The sequence below is a fragment of the Polypterus senegalus genome, chromosome 1 (assembly GCF_016835505.1).
Source record: "Polypterus senegalus isolate Bchr_013 chromosome 1, ASM1683550v1, whole genome shotgun sequence".
In the NCBI taxonomy this organism is placed as follows: domain Eukaryota; kingdom Metazoa; phylum Chordata; class Cladistia; order Polypteriformes; family Polypteridae; genus Polypterus; species Polypterus senegalus.
The window spans coordinates 205,901,871-205,923,095 of record NC_053154.1 but is presented as its reverse complement, the minus strand read 5'-3'; the positions used below and the strand labels follow the sequence as shown (position 1 = coordinate 205,923,095).

The window sequence follows — 21,225 nt, the reverse complement described above, 5'->3', positions numbered from 1 at the left end:
GCATGTATATGACAAAAGAATTTCCCTCGGGATAAATAAAGTTCTTATCTATCTATCTATCTATCTATCTATCTATCTATCTATCTATCTATCTATCTATCTATCTATCTATCTATTGTGGACTGTGCCCGGCAGTTTATCCCGGCCAAGTCCCCCAAGCCGCCAGATGGAGCCCTCCCTGCAGTATGGAGGTGCCCCTAAGACCAGCAGGGAGTCATGGACTATGTAGTTTTTATCCTCAGCCCTGCTGGATACCACAGGGGCCGCAAGAGGGAGCTGCAGGGAGGACCAAAGACTTATTTGTACACTATGACCCGGAAGTTCGTCATAGGAAGAGCGACGGACTTCCGGGATGAAGAAAAGTACTTTTTACCTGACCCGGAAGTGATACAAGATCACATGGACTGGGGATTGGAAACACTTCCGGGTCAGGGCATATAAAAGGACTGAGGGAGCTCCCAGACGGTGAGCTGAGCTGGGTGGTAGGAGGGCAATGCGTCTGGGAGTGGAGGATTGTGATTATTATTGATTTATTATTGTAATTGTGATTTATGAATAGTGTGGAGTGGAGGGTGCTTAGTGCATATTGTTATAATAAAAAGAATAATTGTAGCACTTTTACCAGGTGTTTGGCGTGGTACCTGAGGGTTCAAGGGAGCACTACTGCTCCCTACTGCGACACTATCTATCTATCTATCTATCTATCTATCTATCTATCTATCTATCTATCTATCTATCTATTTATCTATTCAACTTTATTTTACACTTGCAGCCATAAGTGTTGCCAAAGACAGTAGGAGATGCTGGTGTTAATGTGCCAGGCATAACTGCTCATATTGTATATACTCATAGTTTTATCCAACATTAGGTGTCACAATACTTTGTAATGTGCAAATTATTAAACAAGAAGAAAGGACTTTGAAAAAAAACAGACAATACAGTGGAAAACAAAGGAACGCTTACTTGCTAAGGAATTCAGAATAGGGGATGAAATGCAAAGTCACTGAAGTCCCAGAGCACATTGGCTTTAAGAATGCAGTGTTCATTTACACTGGTGTCACACATGTGCACATGGGAGAATGTTTACTCTCTCAAATTGTGTTATTTCTCAGCCAGACCAGGGGTTGGTGCTGTCCTTTGTCCTCTTATCCCTCTGCAGATTAGCCGAATTCAGTGCTTCTCACTGCCATCATCACTGGTCCACCCACTGATAATGTCACTTCCTGTACCCAGAACCCCATCTACCTGCCAACTCAGTTCCTTTTCCGGCCTCCCTGACTCTTCCTCTAGCCCACCATATTTATAGACCAATTACATCCTGTTAGTCATGTTCTGTCTTGAATGCACATCTGTGAAGATGTATTTTTTCATTTTTGCCTGCCTTTTTTCAAGTATACTGGGTGTCCATCCTTAAACCTATTTCTGTTTGCTGCCTATTTTATTGCATTGGAAATACGCAGATGTGCTAACACTTTAGCAGAATTGTGTCAACTTCCTTAGTAATTTTAAGCTTTACCTATTGCTCCATAGCTTTGGAGGAAAATCCTTACCATGACAAATCATACATTACATTTCTCTAAGCCTTGGAATACCTTGAGGCAATAAGTAGGGATGCTACACTTACGGTAAGAACATTAAGAAAACTGTTGGGATTAACTGCATTTCTGAATCTTGAATGCTGCTGAAATAATCTGCCCGTGTCGTGTTTAGAGCTGCCCAAAGTTTTTTTGCAAAGCAAGTCATCTGTTGAAAAAAAAAAAACACAATTTGTATACAAAGTGTTGGTTAAATTATAGCACTAGAATAAATTGGGCTTTGCACTACTTAATCCATTTGGTATCTGGGAGATTTTAAGAAATGAATAATTTTACATGGCACATTCTTGCACATGCCCAGAAAGAGCATCTGCTTGTCTATAAATCACAGCAATAACAAATGTAAGCTATACCGAAAGAATCAAATCATAAACAAGATGTGCTATAAATTAATTTTGAAATTGAAATGAAAACTGTGTTATAGCCTTGAGAAGTTTCATTATGTTAAAACAGTCAGGAATGTGCATAAAGATCGTAAAGCTGCTTAGCAACTGTACCATTTACATTGTGTTTTCTGAAAAACATTACAATACAAGTATAAAAATCCATTCAGAATGTTTTGAAGCAGTCAAATGGAAGTAAAGTATCCATCTTAATGCTATAAAACATTTCACCTTAATCAAGTGTGCTAGAACACAAGTATTTTTCTGTAAAAATGTTCTCAAGGATAGGAAATTATAAACAAAAGGACACTGTTGCTACACAAAATTGTCCTCAAGTCCAGATGTGAAATGAAATGCTCCCACCAGAGCCAAAGAGAAGTGGATGGGCACTATCTAACTAATCTAAGAACACAGAAAGGTTTTGACCATAGCTGTGCTTCTGCTTTGTCATGTAGTAGAAGCAGAAACCTTGACAATCTTTAAGAAGAATCTGCATCAGATATTGGAACAAATTAGCTATTAGACAAAGAAACGGGCTTGATAGACTGAATGGTTCAAATTTCTTTTGTTTCTTATGTCAGGGGAGAGTGACGGCCAAAAGGGCAGAGTGGTGGCTTTGAAGGTAAGGATCTGTGCTAGTATCTGGGTCCATTGGGTCCTTGAGGAAGGCTCTTAACCTAAAAGAACTGCTCTAGGGGTGCTGTATAATGCCTGACCCTGCACTCTGATCTCCAAAGGTCACGCAAAACGACAAATTCTACTCAGGTAATAATAAAGTATATCAAATGAAAAATATAGATGAGACTAGTGTGAAAGAAGCTCTGGATGAATAAAGGTGGAGATGAATGGTATTAGTTACTTGCAAAAATGCGTATTGATAAAAAACATCATTAAGTAGAGAGAAGAACTGGGATAGTTTTGCACATGGATTGTGAATCCAAGACGGAAATCATTCATCTGAAAAGTAAAGGTCAAGAAATAACACTTTTATGAGTTTTACTACCTGGTGCCTGGAAAGCCAGTCCTTATTTTGCTCCAGGATGCTTGCTGTTGTCAAAATGTCCTGATCACTTAATGAGTTGAACATGTCACAAGTGATGCCCTGGATAGCGGAGCCAAGTTTCCTATAAACGAGAGTAGAAAAATTAGTATTTCCATATTTTGCCTGAAGAGCACAACCATTAATAATTCCGAAAGGAGAATTTTTTTAATAAACATAATCAATATTTAAAAAACCAACAAGCAAAGCAATGTACACATAGATACATACACAAAAATATGTTTGTGACTCTAGGTAAGGTTGTAGGTACAAATGAGAACCTAAACCCTAAGCCTAAACCTAACCCTTAAACCTAACCCTTATAACTCAAATTGTGTATGTGAATTATTAAACAAATAATGTGAATAGTCATAAAAATGTGATCTGCACTATATAAAATTAATTTCTGATTAACAGATTTGGGCTAAAATGTCTTGATTGACTATTCTTAACATAGCTTGAAAATACTTCCTGGGATTCATGTTTGGAAGACCTATGAGAAAAGATAGGTGTTACATTGCTGCTTGCCTGGGACTCCTTCCTAAATCTGTTCACTACGTTTATTGGTTTATAGGTGTGATCTACCCAGACAACAAGGATTACAAGACTACAGATGACAGAACTTTGTGATTTATTGGCTCTCTCAGACCACACCACTTAGTGAATGTCCAGTCTGAGGAACTCAGCAATATGACTCTTAAGTTCACAATGGCAGAACTAGTGGAGGAAAACCTACTTTGACTGGAGGAAGACTGCAATAGTACAGTAATCTCTGGCCATAGTTGTTATGTGATAAAAGGACACAAAATTAAAGAGGTGTAAATAAGTTAAAGAAATGTGACACAATAATATTCAGTTATACTTTGGATCGAAGCAAAGAGAAACAACTAGTCAAAACATGACGAGAAATCAGATATAACAGGACAAAGTCGAGACCAAAGCTCTATATTTTTTCATCATTCGTTTGTTTTAATTAGCTGAGTCTTCCCTTTTCATTGAAAATTTTAGACATTGAGGTATGGGCACTGCCCTGTTTTATGGCATCAATTTATTACGGCAGAACCCTATGGTTAGCAATATGCATTATTGTTATTGACAATATGCCAGAGCCCATTTATATGTTGCATTCACATGCTTTCGGAGAGATGTTAATTAGGTGGTTCCAAGTCGAAAATTCATAATTAGCCAGGAGTCGTTGGTTGACAACAATACAGAAATACAGAGAATACAGAACCTTGCAAATCACAAGAGAAAAGCATTCTCATTGTGGCAAAATTAAATCTCATCACAACAGAAGCATAGTAGAGACCCAGAGAAAGATTCATGGATTAAGAACATAAGGTAATAAACAGAAGCTGAGGAGGGGCAAAGTTACACTAATCATAATGATATGTAAACCTTGTCCTTGCTCATTTCATGATGAAATCTGACAGATTATACTTTTATTTTGCAATACTGAAATGCGTATTTCAAAAAACTGCTATGTAGTAATAAATGACATGGCACCATTCAGTTAGTTACTAAGAAAACACATCCCTGCTTGAGCCACCAACCTTAGAAGAGGTATTTGGAGCCATTACGTAAATTAAGGACAGAAGGGAAATCAAGATAACCAAATAGGACCAAAGGCTTGATTGAAAGTTGACTGAGTCCAATAAATATCTCAGATGTTCTGAAAGAAGGAACAAATGACTAAACTGCCATGCAATTGATAATGGACATGTCTATAGTCACTGCATGTGTGACATTTTCTCAAAGTGTAGCATAACTGATAACTCTCTCTGCATTTGACTTTACTTTAGGTCTTGTAGACCTAAATGTGATAATAGTAAAAAAAGGACATTTTAGAAATTGATTTATACAGTTGTTTAGTTTAGATTTATTAAAATTTCATTGTAAATGTAACTTTTATACAATTGATGTGTGTGCAAGGGAGACAGCATAAAGGCCCTTTTGACGGTAACCATTCTCCGAACCAGGGGTTGGGCTGTTGCCTGATGCCCTTCTTCTTTCTCTCTTTGCAGAATGGAAGAACAACAGCCAACTATGACGTTACCTCTGTCATCCACCCTCCTTAACCCATGTTTTCCTTCCTTGGCCTTTGAAAACCAGCTCTGACGCCATCTTTGGCAATCCACCATATAACTCATATCTAAGAAGACATTCTCACATTTCCTTTTGTTATCTATTACTTCTGTGCCCCTACCCTGTATTATCTTCTTTTGTCGTTTGTTCCAATTAGTAATCATTGTCATAATGATTTTTGGCTATTTTGTTGTTCAGTGATGAAACTGGACACATAAAAGTTATTCTGAAAGTTTTCAACATTCCAAGCAATTGCCCACTATGTGAGATGAATTTTGGAATAACATAGACCTCAGCTGTAAATTTTGAAAGTGACTAAGGACATAAAATAATATGTACAGTATTTTGAATGAAAAGTGTTTTGTCAGGCTTACAAAACTTCATTACAGAGTAGCACTACAGTTTATTGTAATATAAACAAATGGCTCCACCACTTGGATAAGGCTGGTGACCCCAGCTAACTGTTGTCCACTGATAACATCCATCTACTGGCTGCAGTACATATAATTGTCTATTGCTTTAAGCAATTACCGAAATTAAATTTTTTAGTGATTTAAGGCCTTTTATACTGTTGATGCTAACTTATGGGGCTATAGAGTTAAAATCAGTTAAACTGAAAAATGTATGTGTCGTAGCATGGGCATCCACTTTTAAAAGAGGTTTAAGGCAAGCCACACAAATAAAGAGAAATAAAACCTTAAGTAAGCTAATACAATATACTTGTTATACTGACGGAATTGTTGAAAAACTTTTCTCTGAAAATTATGTTAAGTACTGTTTAATTTTATCTGTGATTGGTATCTAAAAGGTTGAGGTAGGGAATTTCATTTGGGTACTTCTAAATTCATTCAGCTTCTTTTATTATATGTGGAATATAACATCTTTTATTTTAACGTTATTTTTGAGTTGTCATTTTCTAACTTGGTTTTTCCCCATGAGTGCTTCTCTGCTACGTATGTTGTTGGTGCCTTTTTATGGCCACGTGCATGTTGTTTATCATTTTTACATCTCTTGCTAGTATCCTGGTTGGGCACCAATTGATTCAAGTGACTTCATTGCAAACTTCTTATGTAAGATGGTGGCATGAAGCTTTCAGATTTAGAAATAAATCAACTAAATCTATGTCAGTGTTGACGTTTATCAGAAACTTACATTCTAGTAACAGTTACAACTAATATGCCGATTTTGATTGTAGGAATTTATTTGGTTTCTTTTTGTCTTCGGACTCCTGTGTAATTTATTTTTACTTTGTTTGTGTCTCTATAAAAATAAGCATGGGCTGCATTGTCCATGTAGCCATAACAGGTAATAGGTAGTACTGGTTTGCACTGCACTAATTTACTAAGTCATTCTAAATCTTACATATATAATGCCAGGTCAGATTGCCATTATTTTTATAAATTATGTTAGAAATGGATGAGAAATTATTTTTAATTTCACACTTGCTTTCTACAAGAGTACCACTAATATGCCTCTCCAGTAACAGATAAATATAGTGCTAACAGTTCATTGCATAGTCCACAGAGTAGTGAAGAAACAAACTCTCATGAAAGGAAGTTCATCTACGGCAAGCCAAAGATGAAGACTTGGTTCTCAAGCAATTAGCAGTTTTGTTTGCATAAGTTCTCGGAAGGTGGATGCTGCAATATAGACTACCAGTAATGGCACACTGCATGATAACGTGCAGGGAATACACTTGACTTGAGCATTCATAGTTTTCATGCTCTTTCTCTATATTTAGCATTCTTTTGCTCAGAGGTTGATGCTCTTACTGCCTCCTGAGCAGCTCTTCTTTTCCCCACCCTAGCGGCCCACTTCTTCTTCTTTCATTAGCATCTTTTGCTGTTAAAACTGATTTAAGTCCGTATTTGTGTTGCAATTACTTAGTACGTTTTCCTTAATTTTTCACTTAAGCTGGAACTTAAGTCTTCAATCTGCCTCAAGAATGATTTAAGATATGAAGAGGTAGGGGAAGTGATGGCGAAGGTGGTAGGGATGAGAACAGCGCCCATATGCATGTGCCGCATGGCCATCCTGCTGGCTGCTGCTGAGAGTTAATTCCACAATAAAATAAAATTAAATTAAAACAAAGAATAACCTTGGAGGTCAATCATCACCCCAAAAGCAGATAGTAGACTTCACGTAATATATGTGTAGCAAATTTCAGATCAGTAGTTCAAATGGTTTGGGAGCTACAGGTGATTTAAAATCCTGGACAGACAAACAGACAGCCACGGTAGCTTATTATATAAGAAGGTAAACATCCTGTTATTTTATTTTTGTCAGGAGGGAAATGTGAGAAGAATGTGATAAAAGAAAAGGTGCTTGCCCAAAACCATTTGGGAAGGCAACTGCCAGCAATTAAATTTCTTTGTGTTTATCTTAAACTTAACACCATTGCTTGCCATTATTTTAAAAAACTTTGCAAAGCTTAAAAATAGCATTGCAGTCAGTATTTACGAGACAGTCAATATTCACAGACTAAAAAACTAGATATTATTGTTTATTTAATTATAATAAATTAGTGAAAAGTCAACTATAGTAAAACAAACACAATGGTACAATGCTAGAATTGGAAGAGAATGAAAGTAAAAAACAGGAACAGGGAATCCATATGCTATTGTGATATTAGGGTCGCAGAATATACCATTTCTATTAAAGGTAAAGTCATTTGATAGAACAGAAATCGTGCCCTTGTTACTGAAAATGTCAAGTGAAAAAATGTTTTCATTGTACTGTATGTTTAATTTTTATTGTTATTAATTTGTAAGAATAGAGGTTGTATAAAACTAAACCTGTATGTATGGACACTAAAGATATCTTTGTATACACTTTTTTTAATAAAGTGTCTTTTTTCTCCATTAGTTGGATATAATATCCCACCATGATGGTAAATTGCACCAATAATCCTAACATAATAGTTGCAAAAACCTGGTGATACTGGCCCCTTTAGAATCAAATACTAAGGAGCTCCTGATTTATGTTATGTTTTCTATAAAATGTTTTTAATATAGAGAGTGTCTGGTCATTAACTGTTGGATGGAATTGTCTGTTGTTTGTGTTTCTTGTTGCCTTTGTTCATGGGCCGTTTTAGTTCTTACATCGCTCTCTCTTTGTGCTTATTGTTGCTTTTATTGATCATACATTCTAGCCCTTACATTTGTCTTTCTTTGTGCTTCTTGCTGTGTCTACTCATTCAACATTCTAGCTTGACTTTCTATTTCTCGTTTCGTGATTCGTTTTGTAACTTATTACTTATTTTCTGATTGCTGCTTATCCAAAGAAGAATGTATTTTAGGTTTTATTAATTCTTGAGGGGATTAACTTAAAGTAACTACTTTTTAAAATACATTGCTGTGGAGTACAATTACTGTTACACCTGGGTACAGATGGATGCTGGACGATTTAGTATGCTATGCCCGGCCACGGATGCATGGACACCAGATGGCTTACTATGTTCTAATAAAGTACAGATGGACTCCAGAAAAATACTGGACGGTTTAGCATGTTGCACCTGGGCATGAAGGGAAAAGTGCCAGTTGTTTTGTTGTTTTATGTATGTGCGCATTAAATGAAGCAACTCAAATTTAGTCATTGTGTTTAGATTATGGTGTAACCTGTTTTATATACCTTTAGTACCAGTGAATTAACTCTGTTAAAGTTATATATGTAAAGCTAATACAGTAGGTAAGGTTACTATATTTCTGAGAAATATAATTGTACAGTTCTTATAATGTAAGCTACTTTAAACAAAGAATATTTAATGTATTAATAATGTTTATAATTGTTATTACTATTACTCCTGTGCATGAACAGACGCTGGGTGATTTAGCATGTAATGTCATTTTTTATATAAATTAAGAAGATACTACTAAAACACATGGGCCTACAGTTAACTTATTATAGATGCTTTGATCAATCAGCTGCCAATTTTCACTACAAAAGTTCTAATTGATGATTGGTCAATTGGCCAATCAGAAAAAATGATGTTTTCAGCCACTGCTTTCCTGGGCTTTATGGTAATTTAGTTGCAATGCTCCTTTATACGTGGTAATATGATAGTTGAGTGTGTCTTGTTTTTTTGTAGCAAACTTCCTGTAGAGTAAACAAAGCAAGTCAAATCTTGTTTTACAAGAGAGCCAGAGATATCTCTCTATTATATTAATAAAACCTTTCAGCTGTATCCATGTTATTCAGCCTAAGATACTTTCCTCCACACTGCCACTGCTCTCCCAAACATTAATCCTACTGCACACATCCTCTCTCTGTACCACCCTATGACACTCGCAGTGGAGTGGTAACTCTCCCTTCAATGCAGTCAGTTATAATAGCAAAGCACAAAAGCAAATTATCTATTAAAGAACGCTGAGTTTTAGATTGTGATAGAAAAGAGCGTCAAGAGCTGATAATGAACATTAAAAAAAAAGCTGCATATAATAAAAAATCAACATTAAAGAGAATTGTACAATAAACAAACAAGAGAAAAATATCCTCAAACAATATGCAAACAGAAATACAAAAATGCAATGTTTGTAGAATGTAAGTTAGAGTATATAATAAGAATATAACAATCATAATATTGTTTTTGACAAGTCGTTAATGTAATTACATTTTTTATTTACTTGTGTTTTATTACATTTTACTTTTTTACTTCTACGTTTTACTACATTTTGTTATTCATTGGCATTTAAAATAAACATTTGTAGTGAAATTCTCAAGTAACTTTTCATTGTATAAAAACTAAGGGCCAAACCATCTTCCTCCCATGCCATGCATACACTTCTATATACAGTACCATCTCTTTAAATACAATTGCTTTCTCTAATGGAGGGGTGCTCTAATGCCCTTTGAGCAGCTCAGCCAGAGGTTGGCAAGTGAAGTGAGCAGGGGGCGGAGTCACCTAGTTTACATTAAAGAATGTGGAGTAATAAACGGGGAACAAGGAATCAGACAAGTCGCCCTGTGCAGTTAGACAAATGGCAAAAAAACTGTTTAATGTATTCATACCTTTTTATTTTGTCCTTTAAATTAAAACAGACACTGTTTAAGATTGGACAGTGAGTTTGTTTTAAGTGCAGTTGCTTACATTATTAATTGGGAAAACAAAAGATAAAGACAAATTTGAAATTGCTTCTTAGTTAACAATAGTTTTGTTAGCTTAACAGAAAAATGTGTCTTTTACTTATAAACCTGTTAAGCATTTTAGTCTTGTTCCTTATTGATAAACAACTTATGAACATTTGGTACATTTGTGGCTTTTGTAAAGATGTGTACAATGTTTATTATTTGTTCCTGTTTGTCATACAGTATATGTTGTATACTATATGTTGTATACTATAATTATCCTTCAATAGTTGAATGTCTAGCAGATAAACTGAAGAAAAAAACAACTGTATAAACACAGTAAATGTATAATGTTTACAGTGAAAGAGCTGTACTGTAATTAATGGTTAAAAACGATTAAAACCTATAAGTTCAGGTATATTTAGATTTAAGCACTGCCAATTAATTGATTGTGTGAGTGTATATACTGAGGCAGCGTGTGCTAGAAGTTGTATCCTGATAATCCTCTGCGCTCACGACACAATTCACCGTAGAGCTTTCTGATGGGCTGCTGTAGAGCTGTTATTCCACACTCAGATACAGTGGGTTAAAATACTGGTGCACTGAGAGTAACAACGCTAAAGCAGTTATGGTATTTGGAATAGTTTTGCTATTCCGTGGTCCATTATATTGTTGCAGGTTGATTAAGAGATGCCTTAAACTAATAAATGATATGCGGTTAATTTCAGTGTATTTGATAAGGCCACATCAGGGATGTGAATCTAAACAATAAAGGGAAACCACACATGAATTGTAGCACTGCTTTGACGCTGGGGGCCACCAGTTTGCAAAACCAAGCCAAAAACTTGCATATGCAATGAACTGAGTTGGCATGAGAATATGCATGGCTTTATGCCAATTTTAGTTTTAATACATCGCAATGTAAACGTGGAAACAGGAGTACGCACCATTTTTGTACATACGCACATTTTATACATGAGGCCCCTGGGATGTGAGTGCGACACGTGGTGTCACATGAGTTTTATGAAGCTATCTATTGGCACTCTAACATAATGCTAACATAATGGCACACAGCAGTCTTTATCCTAACTTTGTGAAAACTCAAAAAATAAATACTTGGCAGCTGAAGGAAAATATTTTTAGAAGAGGTTTTAAAAGTTTTGTTTTGCTTTCCACTTTTATTTTTCATTCTTATTTTGAACTTTGAATAGAGTAGTTTTCTTATGTATTTTTTTGCAGTTTAGATATTCTGCCTGGCCTCTGACTTTTCTTCTGATTTGCCCCTAAGGAAAGTCGTTCATTTTCCAGATTCTTAAGTTCTTTTGGTTTGCTGCTACCATCGCCTTTGCAGCATAATAACTACTTCTGTAAATAAAAAGAAGATAAGAACCTAAAAAAAGTATTTCCCTATGTAGATGTCCAGGGCTTTGCATTACAGATCCTTACTTATTGTTTGAATTTGTACTAAAATATTTTAGATATTCTACAAAATTTTAAGGTTCAAGGTTAATATAAATGAGAGCATATTTTTTCTAAGCTTACATTTCATCAATTTTGTTTGAACTTCTTTTAAAACAATTTTCATACAAAAAAAATCATAAATAATTTATAGTCAAGTCCACATTTAATATAAATAAGCTAATGGAACATCTGAAATAAGATTTTCTGAATGGTCCTTATTTCTCATTAGCTGTGCAAAATTAAAATTGTTAAACTGAATACCATCAAAAATTACTAGATTTTCTCTGTGAATTTTTAATCTATACTAATAAAAGGCAAAGCCCTCACTGACTCACTCACTCACTGACTGACTCACTCACTCACTCATCACTAATTCTCCAACTTCCCGTGTAGGTAGAAAGCTAAAATTTGGCAGGCTCATTCCTTACAGCTTACTTACAAAAGTTAAGCAGGTTTCATTTCAAAATTCTACACGTAACGGTCATAACGGTCAACAACATGTGCCATGTTGAACTTTCTTATTTATGGCCCCATCTTCACGAAATTTGTTAGGTGGCTTCCCTGCGCTAACCAAAACCGATGTACATACTTATTTCAGTGGTATGACGCCACTGTCGTCCCGCCATATTGAACTTTCCAACGTCACTAATTCTCCAACTTCCCGTGTAGGTAGAAGGCTGAAATTTGGCAGGCTCATTCCTTATAGCTTACTTACAAAAGTTAAACAGGTTTCATTTCGAAATTCTACGCGTAACGGTCATAACGGTCGACAACGTCCGCCATGTTGAACTTTCCTATTTATGGCCCCATCTTCACGAAATTTGGTAGGCGGCTTCCCTGCGCTAACCGAAACCAATGTACGTACTTATTTCGGTGGTATGATGCCACTGTCGGCCGCCATATTGAAATTTTCTATGGTCTTTGTTCCTTATGGGCCCATCTTCAATAAATTTGGTACGCGGGTTACCAACACTAACTGAATCCTACTTACGTACATATATACATCCATAGCCTGCAGCCCTGCAGCTCGGTCACCGTGTGAGACGCCGTTGGGTCCCCCATCCCAACGCCTCCCACGTTGTTGGCTGCCTGCCTATATAAGGCTGTCCGTCACTCCAGTCTCCACATTCCCCTCATTGCTTCGCAACGGGATTCACGTCTCCCTGCTGATAACTACAGCCTTTTTATTTAATCCACAGCTTCTCCCCTGTTTTATTGTTCTTTTATTACGATTATAGTTATTGTGTAGGTATTTTAGACTAAGTTTACATTGTTCAGGTACCCATTTCCTTTATCATTCCAACCGTACCCCCATTAACATGTCTATCGAGGTGATCACCATCGATCAAAGAACTGTCACTTACCGAGTGGTTTCCATGCCCGGAAATGGCACCTACCTTTTCCATTCTCTTTGTTACATATTGCACGGCCATATCAGGCTTACTCTTGATATCCGGAGGAACATTGTGTCTTATGTATTGAATGACTGGGACAGGTTCAAGGTGTGGACTGATGACGGTACAGGAGATAATTATACTACACAGGAGAACTATAAGAGTGAAATGCTTAAGCCCTTCACCTATGGATCTGCATGTGAGTTGATGGCTGCCGCTGAATTGTTCGGTTTTCGTTTTCAAGTGTACCGAAATGGCCAAATATTTTACACCGTTCGACAACCGCCTATGCCTCTTAAACATCTTAGATTCACAGGTGACGATTTGAGTAGTGGACACTTTGATGTTTATGAATGTTTAAACTCTCAAAAGCTGGATGTGAAGTTATCAGTGAAACCGGTTGTATACTTACAACGCTTGACAGATGCCGAATGTCTCTTCAACACAAGTCCTGCAAATACTGTTGTAATTGAAACAAACCATGAAACTCAAACCGATTATGACAGCAGCAGTCCAAGCTGTGAGATTTGAAACAAGATTAGATAGACAGATAGATTACTGTTCACATGGCCAACTGTACGTTGCATGCTCAAGAGTAAGCTCAGCACACAGCTTGGTCATATTACAACCAGAGGGCGGAACTCACAATGTGGTATACAAAGAGATCCTTAAAAAATAATTATCGGTATATTTTCCCTCCGTTTAAAAAGGTTTAATTTTCTTCTTAATAAAAATTTTAAGGCAGTACTTCGCCACTGCAAAGCGCAGGTATTTTGCTAGTATACTGTATATTAATAAATCCTCATTTAAGGAGCTGGTCGAAAGTGTAATTTTGCTCATTTTGGAATGCAAAAAGGCCACAGAAAAGTAAATTCTAAAGCAGAGAGTTATGACACTACCTGACTTGCAGTTTTGCTGCTAGGCTACAAATCCCCAAGATATGAGTCTACAGAAACAATCTGGAAACCTGAAGTTGTCCAATTGGTTAGCCATGGAGGGGCAATCCTGCAGAATTACCTCCTTGTATGTACCTCCTTTGCTCCTCGCACCAGTCATCACTAATTACCACCAAGCAAAAAGAAAATCATGGGCTTTGACACTCACTTTGAATAGGGTGCTAGTGCTTGTGTGAGTTTGTGCCTGCTTGCTTTCATGTGCGTACACTTTGTATTTATTTGCTTTACAATGACACTCCAAAACTAACAAATATTTAGCATCACACAGAAAAATAGCAACCTTTACACAAAGGCTCTTGTGTTTCCTTATTTCCATTTCTGTTTCTAATTCTTATAATTTCTCAATGTCTCTGTCTAGCAGTCTTCTGACCATCAGCTTTAAAGTCTGAAAAACATTAACATCTAAAAAAACATTTAGCCCACCTTTATTTCTATTTTTTTTTCAGATATGCACCCAAAACTTTAAAACAGTATTGTTTTTAATTTCTTGGATCTTGAAATTACTATAGCTTCTGTGGTCAGTCTGGCTTGGAGAGATAGCTGGGGCCTTGAGTGTTATGGAACAGAAATGGAAATGTCTTTTAATAACTTTAATCCTTTGCTCAATTAAGTTCACTTAGCCCAAAACAAGTTACAATGTCTGTATTTCTCTTGCCTTAAACCAGGGTTCTCAGACAACTGAACAGTTTTATACATCTATGACCATGTGGAATTTAAACTTGCACATGTAATGATTACCATTGGACAGACAGAACTAGGTATTCATAACTATGATTTTGTATTGATATCAATCTTGAAAACAGAATTTACCACCCTGCTATAAACCATGTGTACATACTGAATACCAAATTGGGAAAACATGTAATTGCATTCAGACTAAAAGTCTGGAGGGAGTACTTGATACTACTGTGCACAACATCTCACTTCAGCTTTATCCAATATTATTTACAAACAATGCAACACTTCTAACTGAGTTACGTGCATTTTGTTCTCCATATTTGTGTCATAATTCTCCAATAGCAATCTTACTTTATGTCGCTGGGCTGGATTTTTCCAGAAAACACCTGCTTTACCAAATAGATGGCCTGAAAAAAAAGGATAATAATAATAATAATAACAATAATAATAATTATAAACTCAAACATTCAAGTACAGTTTACTTCTACAAGTCCTGTGCCCTCAGATTGATATTAAAATAAACTTGGGATCAACAACACCCTCTAGTGGCTACAAGGCTGAACATGAGCATAATGAAATTGAAAATGGCTTAAAATGCCCAATGGGACATCTTAACTGCAGCTTCACAGGTCAGAAGAACAAGCCTCTCCAACTGAAGGAATGGTCTACAAAATTAAAGTGGAACTCACCTTCTTCCTTGTGGTAATCAATGAAATGATTATGTCCCCTAAGACACAGAACTTTTAAAAACAAAGAAATAAAAACTTTTTCTAACTTTCTTACAACAGTACCTGAGGGGAAATTTTCAAGAACACAATGTAAGAGGAGTCAGGGCTTTTTACACCATTACACTGCATTTGTATTTTGTTTCTCTGAATTCATAGACATTGAATAGTGATGAGCAAAAGGATCTTTGTGAACCTCAATTGGTAGCAAAACACAGTGTTTCATGCAAACAAATTTGAGAAACAAATGGTAGACATTTTCTATAGCTAAACGTTGTATGTTGTGTTTGTTGCATTAAGAGGAAACTCACTTTGCCCTTTATGATAACAGTCTTGGTGATCACAATTCATTGTGAATAGAAATTAAATGTGACGCTCCTCTGCATTTGAAGCATGTGAGTCCTCATCTGCAGGAGTAAGAAACAGTAAAGGTGGTTTGCTAGGTAACAACCGGAGGGCATAGGGAGCAAGTAGCTTTCCATATAGTGTGTTTAAGGGTGTCTTTGCATGGAAAATATGTAATATGGCACATTTGAAAAAAGTACAGTGTACCTCCATAGTGATGTGATGCATATTGTGAACTGATTTTAATGGTGTGCAGAAGAGATCACATGTAAACATGTGTACAGTGCATCCAGAAAGTATTCACAGTGCATCACTTTTTACACATTTTGTTAATCAATCAACATTTATTTATATAGCACATATTCATACAAAAAAATGTAGCGCAAAGTGCTTTACAAAATGAATAGAAAAATAGAAGACACAAAAAATAAACATAAGTCAACATTAATTAACATAGAATAAGTAAGGTCCGATGGCCAGGGTGGACAGAAATCACATGTACATAAGTATTCACAGCCTTTGCTCAATACTTTGTCGATGCACCTTTGGCAGCAATTACAGCCTCAAGTCTTTTTGAATATGATGCCACAAGCTTGGCACACCTATCCTTGGCCAGTTTCGCCCATTCCTCTTTGCATCACCTCTCAAGCTCCATCAGGTTGGATGGGAAGCGTCAGTGCACAGCCATTTTAAGATCTCTCTTGAATGTTCGGATTCAAGTCTGGGCTCTTCCCCAGATTTGTGCCTCAAGACAATCCTGTCTCAGAGGTCTACAAACAATTCCTTTGACTTCATGCTTGGTTTGTGCTCTGACATGAACTGTCAACTATGGGACCTTATATAGACAGGTGTGTGCCTTTCCAAATCATGTCCAATCAACTGAATTTACCACAGGTGGACTCCAATTAAGCTGCAGAAACATCTCAAGGATGATCAGGAGAAACAGGATGCACCTGAGCTCAATTTTGAGCTTCATGGCAAAGGCTGTGAATACTTATGTACATGTGCTTTCTCAGTTTTTTTATTTTTAATAAATTTGCAAAAATCTCAAGTAAACTTTTTTCACATTGTCATTATGGGGTATTGTGTGTAGAATTCTGAGGAAAAAAATGAATTGAATCCATTTCGGAATAAGGCTGTAACATAAGAAAATGTGCAAAAAGTGATGCGCTGTGAATACTTTCCCAGATGCACTGTATGTGCATGTGTAATGAGTCAGAAGTGTCTGCATCATTTTTGTCTTGTTTTTATAATGCCACCTTTTTACAACTACAGTAGAATTCATGGTCTTGATGGTGATGCAAAACAAGTGTTACAGGTAGAAAAGTCTGAACGTGGTCCAAACAGTCAAGAATAGGAAGGAGTGGAGCTTAACTAGGAAGCTCTCTTGTAAAAGAATGAGTAGAATGAACAAAAAAATGGAATTTTTAAAAAGATGTGCAAGAAACATGGAATGTAGCCTTAATGTTGTTATTCAGGACAATCTAGTGAACCAACATCTGTATGTTCTATGGAAGAAAACATCTTGACTTCAGTCTGCACTGGGACTTTTAAAGACAGTTCATTGATAGATCTAAATTCATTTTTGTTGTTTTTTTACAATATACGGGGTTCACCTTCAGGTGCCCCAAATCATTTACTTTGTCTTTTATTCTCTAAAACTATTTAAAACAATTTGACTTTCAGTGATTGACTATTATTATTGTCTTTGTTTGTTTGTATTATACGTCTGGGGTAATATTCATATTTGTGTTTTGGAAGTGTTGCGGGTGGGATTATAATCTTTTTGACACCCACTGCATGCCCAACCTACCTGGAAAGGGGTCTCTTTCTGAACTGCCTTTCCCAAGGTTTCTTCCATTTTCTTCCCCTACAAGGGTTTTTTTGGGAGTTTACTTGTCTTCTTAGAGAGTCAAGGCTGGGGAGCTGTCAAGGGGCAGGGCCTGTTAAAGCCAATTGCGGCACTTCTTGTGTGATTTTGGGCTATACAAAAATAAATTGTACTGTATTGTATTATATATACTATCCATCCATCCATTTTCTAACCCGCTGAATCCGAACACAGGGTCACGGGGGTCTGCCGGAGCCAATCCCAGCCAACACAGGGCACAAGGCAGGAACCAATCCTGGGCAGGGTGCCAACCCACCGCAGGACACACACAAACACACCCACACACCAAGCACACACTAGGGCCAATTTAGAATCGCCAATCCACCTAACCTGCATGTCTTTGGATTGTGGGAGGAAACCGAGCGCCCGGAAGAAAACCCACGCAGACACGGGGAGAACATGCAAACTCCACGCAGGGAGGACCAGGGAAGCGAACCCGGATCTCCTAACTGCGAGGCATATATATACTATATATATATATATATATATATATATATATGTATATATATATATATATATATATATATATATATATATATATATATATATTTTTTTTTTTTCTGTATTCTGATGTGAGATCAGGGGGACATAGTGTTGGTCACCCAGTTTTTCCACTCATTGTATTGCAGCTCTGGGGGTGGTAGCGTATAATCATTATACCTTTCGTTTAGTTATTTGAACAGAGCATTTTAAAGGTGAGCAAGTGACTACCTGCCATATCTGCAGAAAAGAACATAAGTAGCCATGGAAATGTCTTTAGGGAGCAATAGTTCTTGTTTTCTAACCCAAAAAACTTTTTAAATTCTGATAGTGAGTTTTGCTTTTTGCAATTGCAAAATTGATAGTGTAAACAATTTTTGGTGATGGTTTTGGAAAACTTTAACGTAAAATTGAAACTTCTTTCTTTTGGACATCACTAATGCTGACAATTTGTATACACTTTGGTAAGTTGTCCCCAGGATTGTGTTCAGCAAACTCTTTTTAGCATGTAAGACACTGGCTATTTCTTTTCATACAATTAATTATAACAAAACAGTGAGGTGCACCTTTTAGACCATTGAGATTGCAGCATGTCAGATACAATCAATTATATATGGCCCTGCAAACATTTATCATCCATTGGTGAAAATATCTGCCCTCTAAGTTCCATCTTTCCAATATTTTTAAACCCACTTAATTACATGTTTGTGGGGGCAAGAGTCCTGGCAGCACTGATGCAAGGGAAAGACTAGGCCTTGATGAGACAGCAGTCCATTGGAAGGCACACTCACTCACAGCAGGCCAGTTTAGAGTCATCAGTTAGTTAAACATTGAAGGCTTTGTTAAATTGAAGGAAAACGAGACTATCACATGGAAAAATTGAGATAAAGTGATTACACTATGGTTTGAACGCAGACATTTGGGGGATTTGAGGCAACAGTGCTAACACAGCAGCAGCAGGTTGATGCCCACATTATCCTTATTATGATCCTTAGATGACTAACAGAACTGAATTACCTTGTTTCCATTAGCTTTGTCCATTACGTGCAAAATTAACAACCAACGAAATCCCTGTGTTCTGTTTTAGTTATGTATGTGTGATTCCAAACCCTGATGGCTGACTTTACTTTCCTACAAATCTTTAAACTAAAGAACAGTTCTTAAATCTTTAAATAATTCTTAGAATAAAAACTTGCAAGGTTTTAGACATTCTAGCTTCTGACTCACCTGGCATTTGGTCCAGTTCTTGCCCACTATCCTGTCAACTGCGTTGATGTTGGCTTGCTGTATAGTGTACAGAGACAGGGTGGAGATTAAGGGGCCAGAAAATGTCTGGAGTACAGTGGAAATATTCACATTCTTCAGAATCTGTTGGGTGAAAAGTACATGTGAGTAGTCAGAGACAGCTGGCCCTTGGCTGGGAGCTGTGCGAAAACTGGCATAGATCGAATGAGTCAGAGAAAACATGAAGGTACTCTTCTGTGGACAGCATGCATGCTTTGCACCCCAGGACAGTGCATGACAATGCCTTGACAGCTTCTCACTGCTCATGAACATTAAAAAGAGCCCTGAGGTCACATGCTTGTTCCCACCTACTCAATGCAGTGATATGAAACTGTTCCGCTTTTGGATTCAAATGGATGTTGTTAATTGCAAGAGATATGTGCACACAGAAATGTTTCCCTGATTACTAGTACAGTTTTGACTGGTTTGATACAATGCAAATGGAAATTTCAGAGTCTGTATCCTGAATTTTTATTTTCTTTCAGTAAAACATGAAAGTAATAAACATGATTTTGTTTTTATCTATCAGTCACACTACTCTACAGCCAAGATGCTCAGTGGCACAATACCACCAGTGATTCTGGGGGTTCGCCAAAAACATTATTATGTCTGATTAGGAATTCCACAATTATACTTGATGTTTAACCATTGTTGTTTGTGGAAGAACTAATATAAAATTAAAAGTCTCTTGGTGGACTGTCCACACTAACAATATCCTTTCAGCATGCAAAACCACTGGTGGCCACCTGGCCCTGTGCATGATGCTTTTTCAATCCCAACCTCTAAGGTCTAAACTACATCCTTCACTAAAATAATGAAAGTCAAGATCACAGTTTATTACTTTACCAATGACTAATATGAATTAAATACTACATGTCCCGATAGGCACCATCTTTATGGACAGCATTCAACGCAGTACATTTATAAGCAGAGATGATTCTCTCACTCAAACCAACATCTCTCACAATTTGGTGCCTAATCTGTATTCTGTATCTAATGAGAAACAACTTCTTCAGCCTAGGTAGACAACAATGGCACTGCCAAATTTTGTTGTCAATATGCATAATGACAGCCAAAGTTAAGGTCTTTTAAGATACTATTAAGTAATTATGAGCTGAGTTGCCTTGTGGGCATCTTCATGGAGAGCTTAGTTTCTCTCATTTTATAGCACTATTAGAATAAGCCATTAAGACATTTGCAATTCAAATTTAGTTAATCCAATGTAGGCTCGAGGGACTCGTAGCTTAAAGTAGCGACATCGGGTACCAGGCAGGAACCAATCCTGCAGTGAGCACCAGCCCCAAATCACTTGTAGAGCCAATTAAAGGACACCAAAAAAAACAAAACACACATAGACATTGAGAGAGATTATAAAGTTTCACACAAACGATTGAGCTGGGAATCAAACTCGGTCTCTTGCACCAATGCTAACCACTGCACTACCCATATACCATTAAAATAATGCTGGTAATCCACACATTAAGTCAGCAAAACAAAAAGTACTCACTGTGTTTATGAATGCTTTTTTCTGAGCAGGGGAGAGATCCTGGGCATTGTCTTCCAATCCTGCTATATTGAAAAGTTGGTCCCCCTTCATGTTTTGAATCACAGAACAAGGCACACCTTTGATTAACTTCCCCATCTTGGCTAGGTCACTTGAGCTGGGAGTCTGGAAGACCAAAATCAAAATGCTTTGATTTTAAAGACTTCTCCTTAAATATGTGAATCGTTCTAGTATGCCCATTAATATTATTTGCACTGTTATTAGGATTTTTGGCATACTCCCCATATTAATTAATTATTTATCAATTGTATTAATCTACACTATACTAAATATTTGGGTGC

The 21,225-nt window shown here is 36.8% G+C and overlaps 1 protein-coding gene across 1 annotated transcript in view; it reads right to left on the bottom strand.

Annotated features, from left to right (window-relative positions):
• The window catches only part of otoa (otoancorin), a 60,147-nt gene extending 39,170 nt beyond the window's left edge, over positions 1 to 20,977 (bottom strand). Inside the window, exons 1-5 of the mRNA XM_039772641.1 lie at positions 20,888 to 20,977; positions 19,324 to 19,464; positions 15,007 to 15,062; positions 2,982 to 3,102; positions 1,625 to 1,743 (exon numbers count right to left, since the gene is read on the bottom strand). Of these exons, the coding sequence (XP_039628575.1) occupies positions 1,625 to 1,743; positions 2,982 to 3,102; positions 15,007 to 15,062; positions 19,324 to 19,464; positions 20,888 to 20,977 (527 nt within the window). The remainder of the gene's footprint in view (positions 1 to 1,624; positions 1,744 to 2,981; positions 3,103 to 15,006; positions 15,063 to 19,323; positions 19,465 to 20,887) is intronic.
• Positions 20,978 to 21,225: the final 248 nt, after the last annotated feature.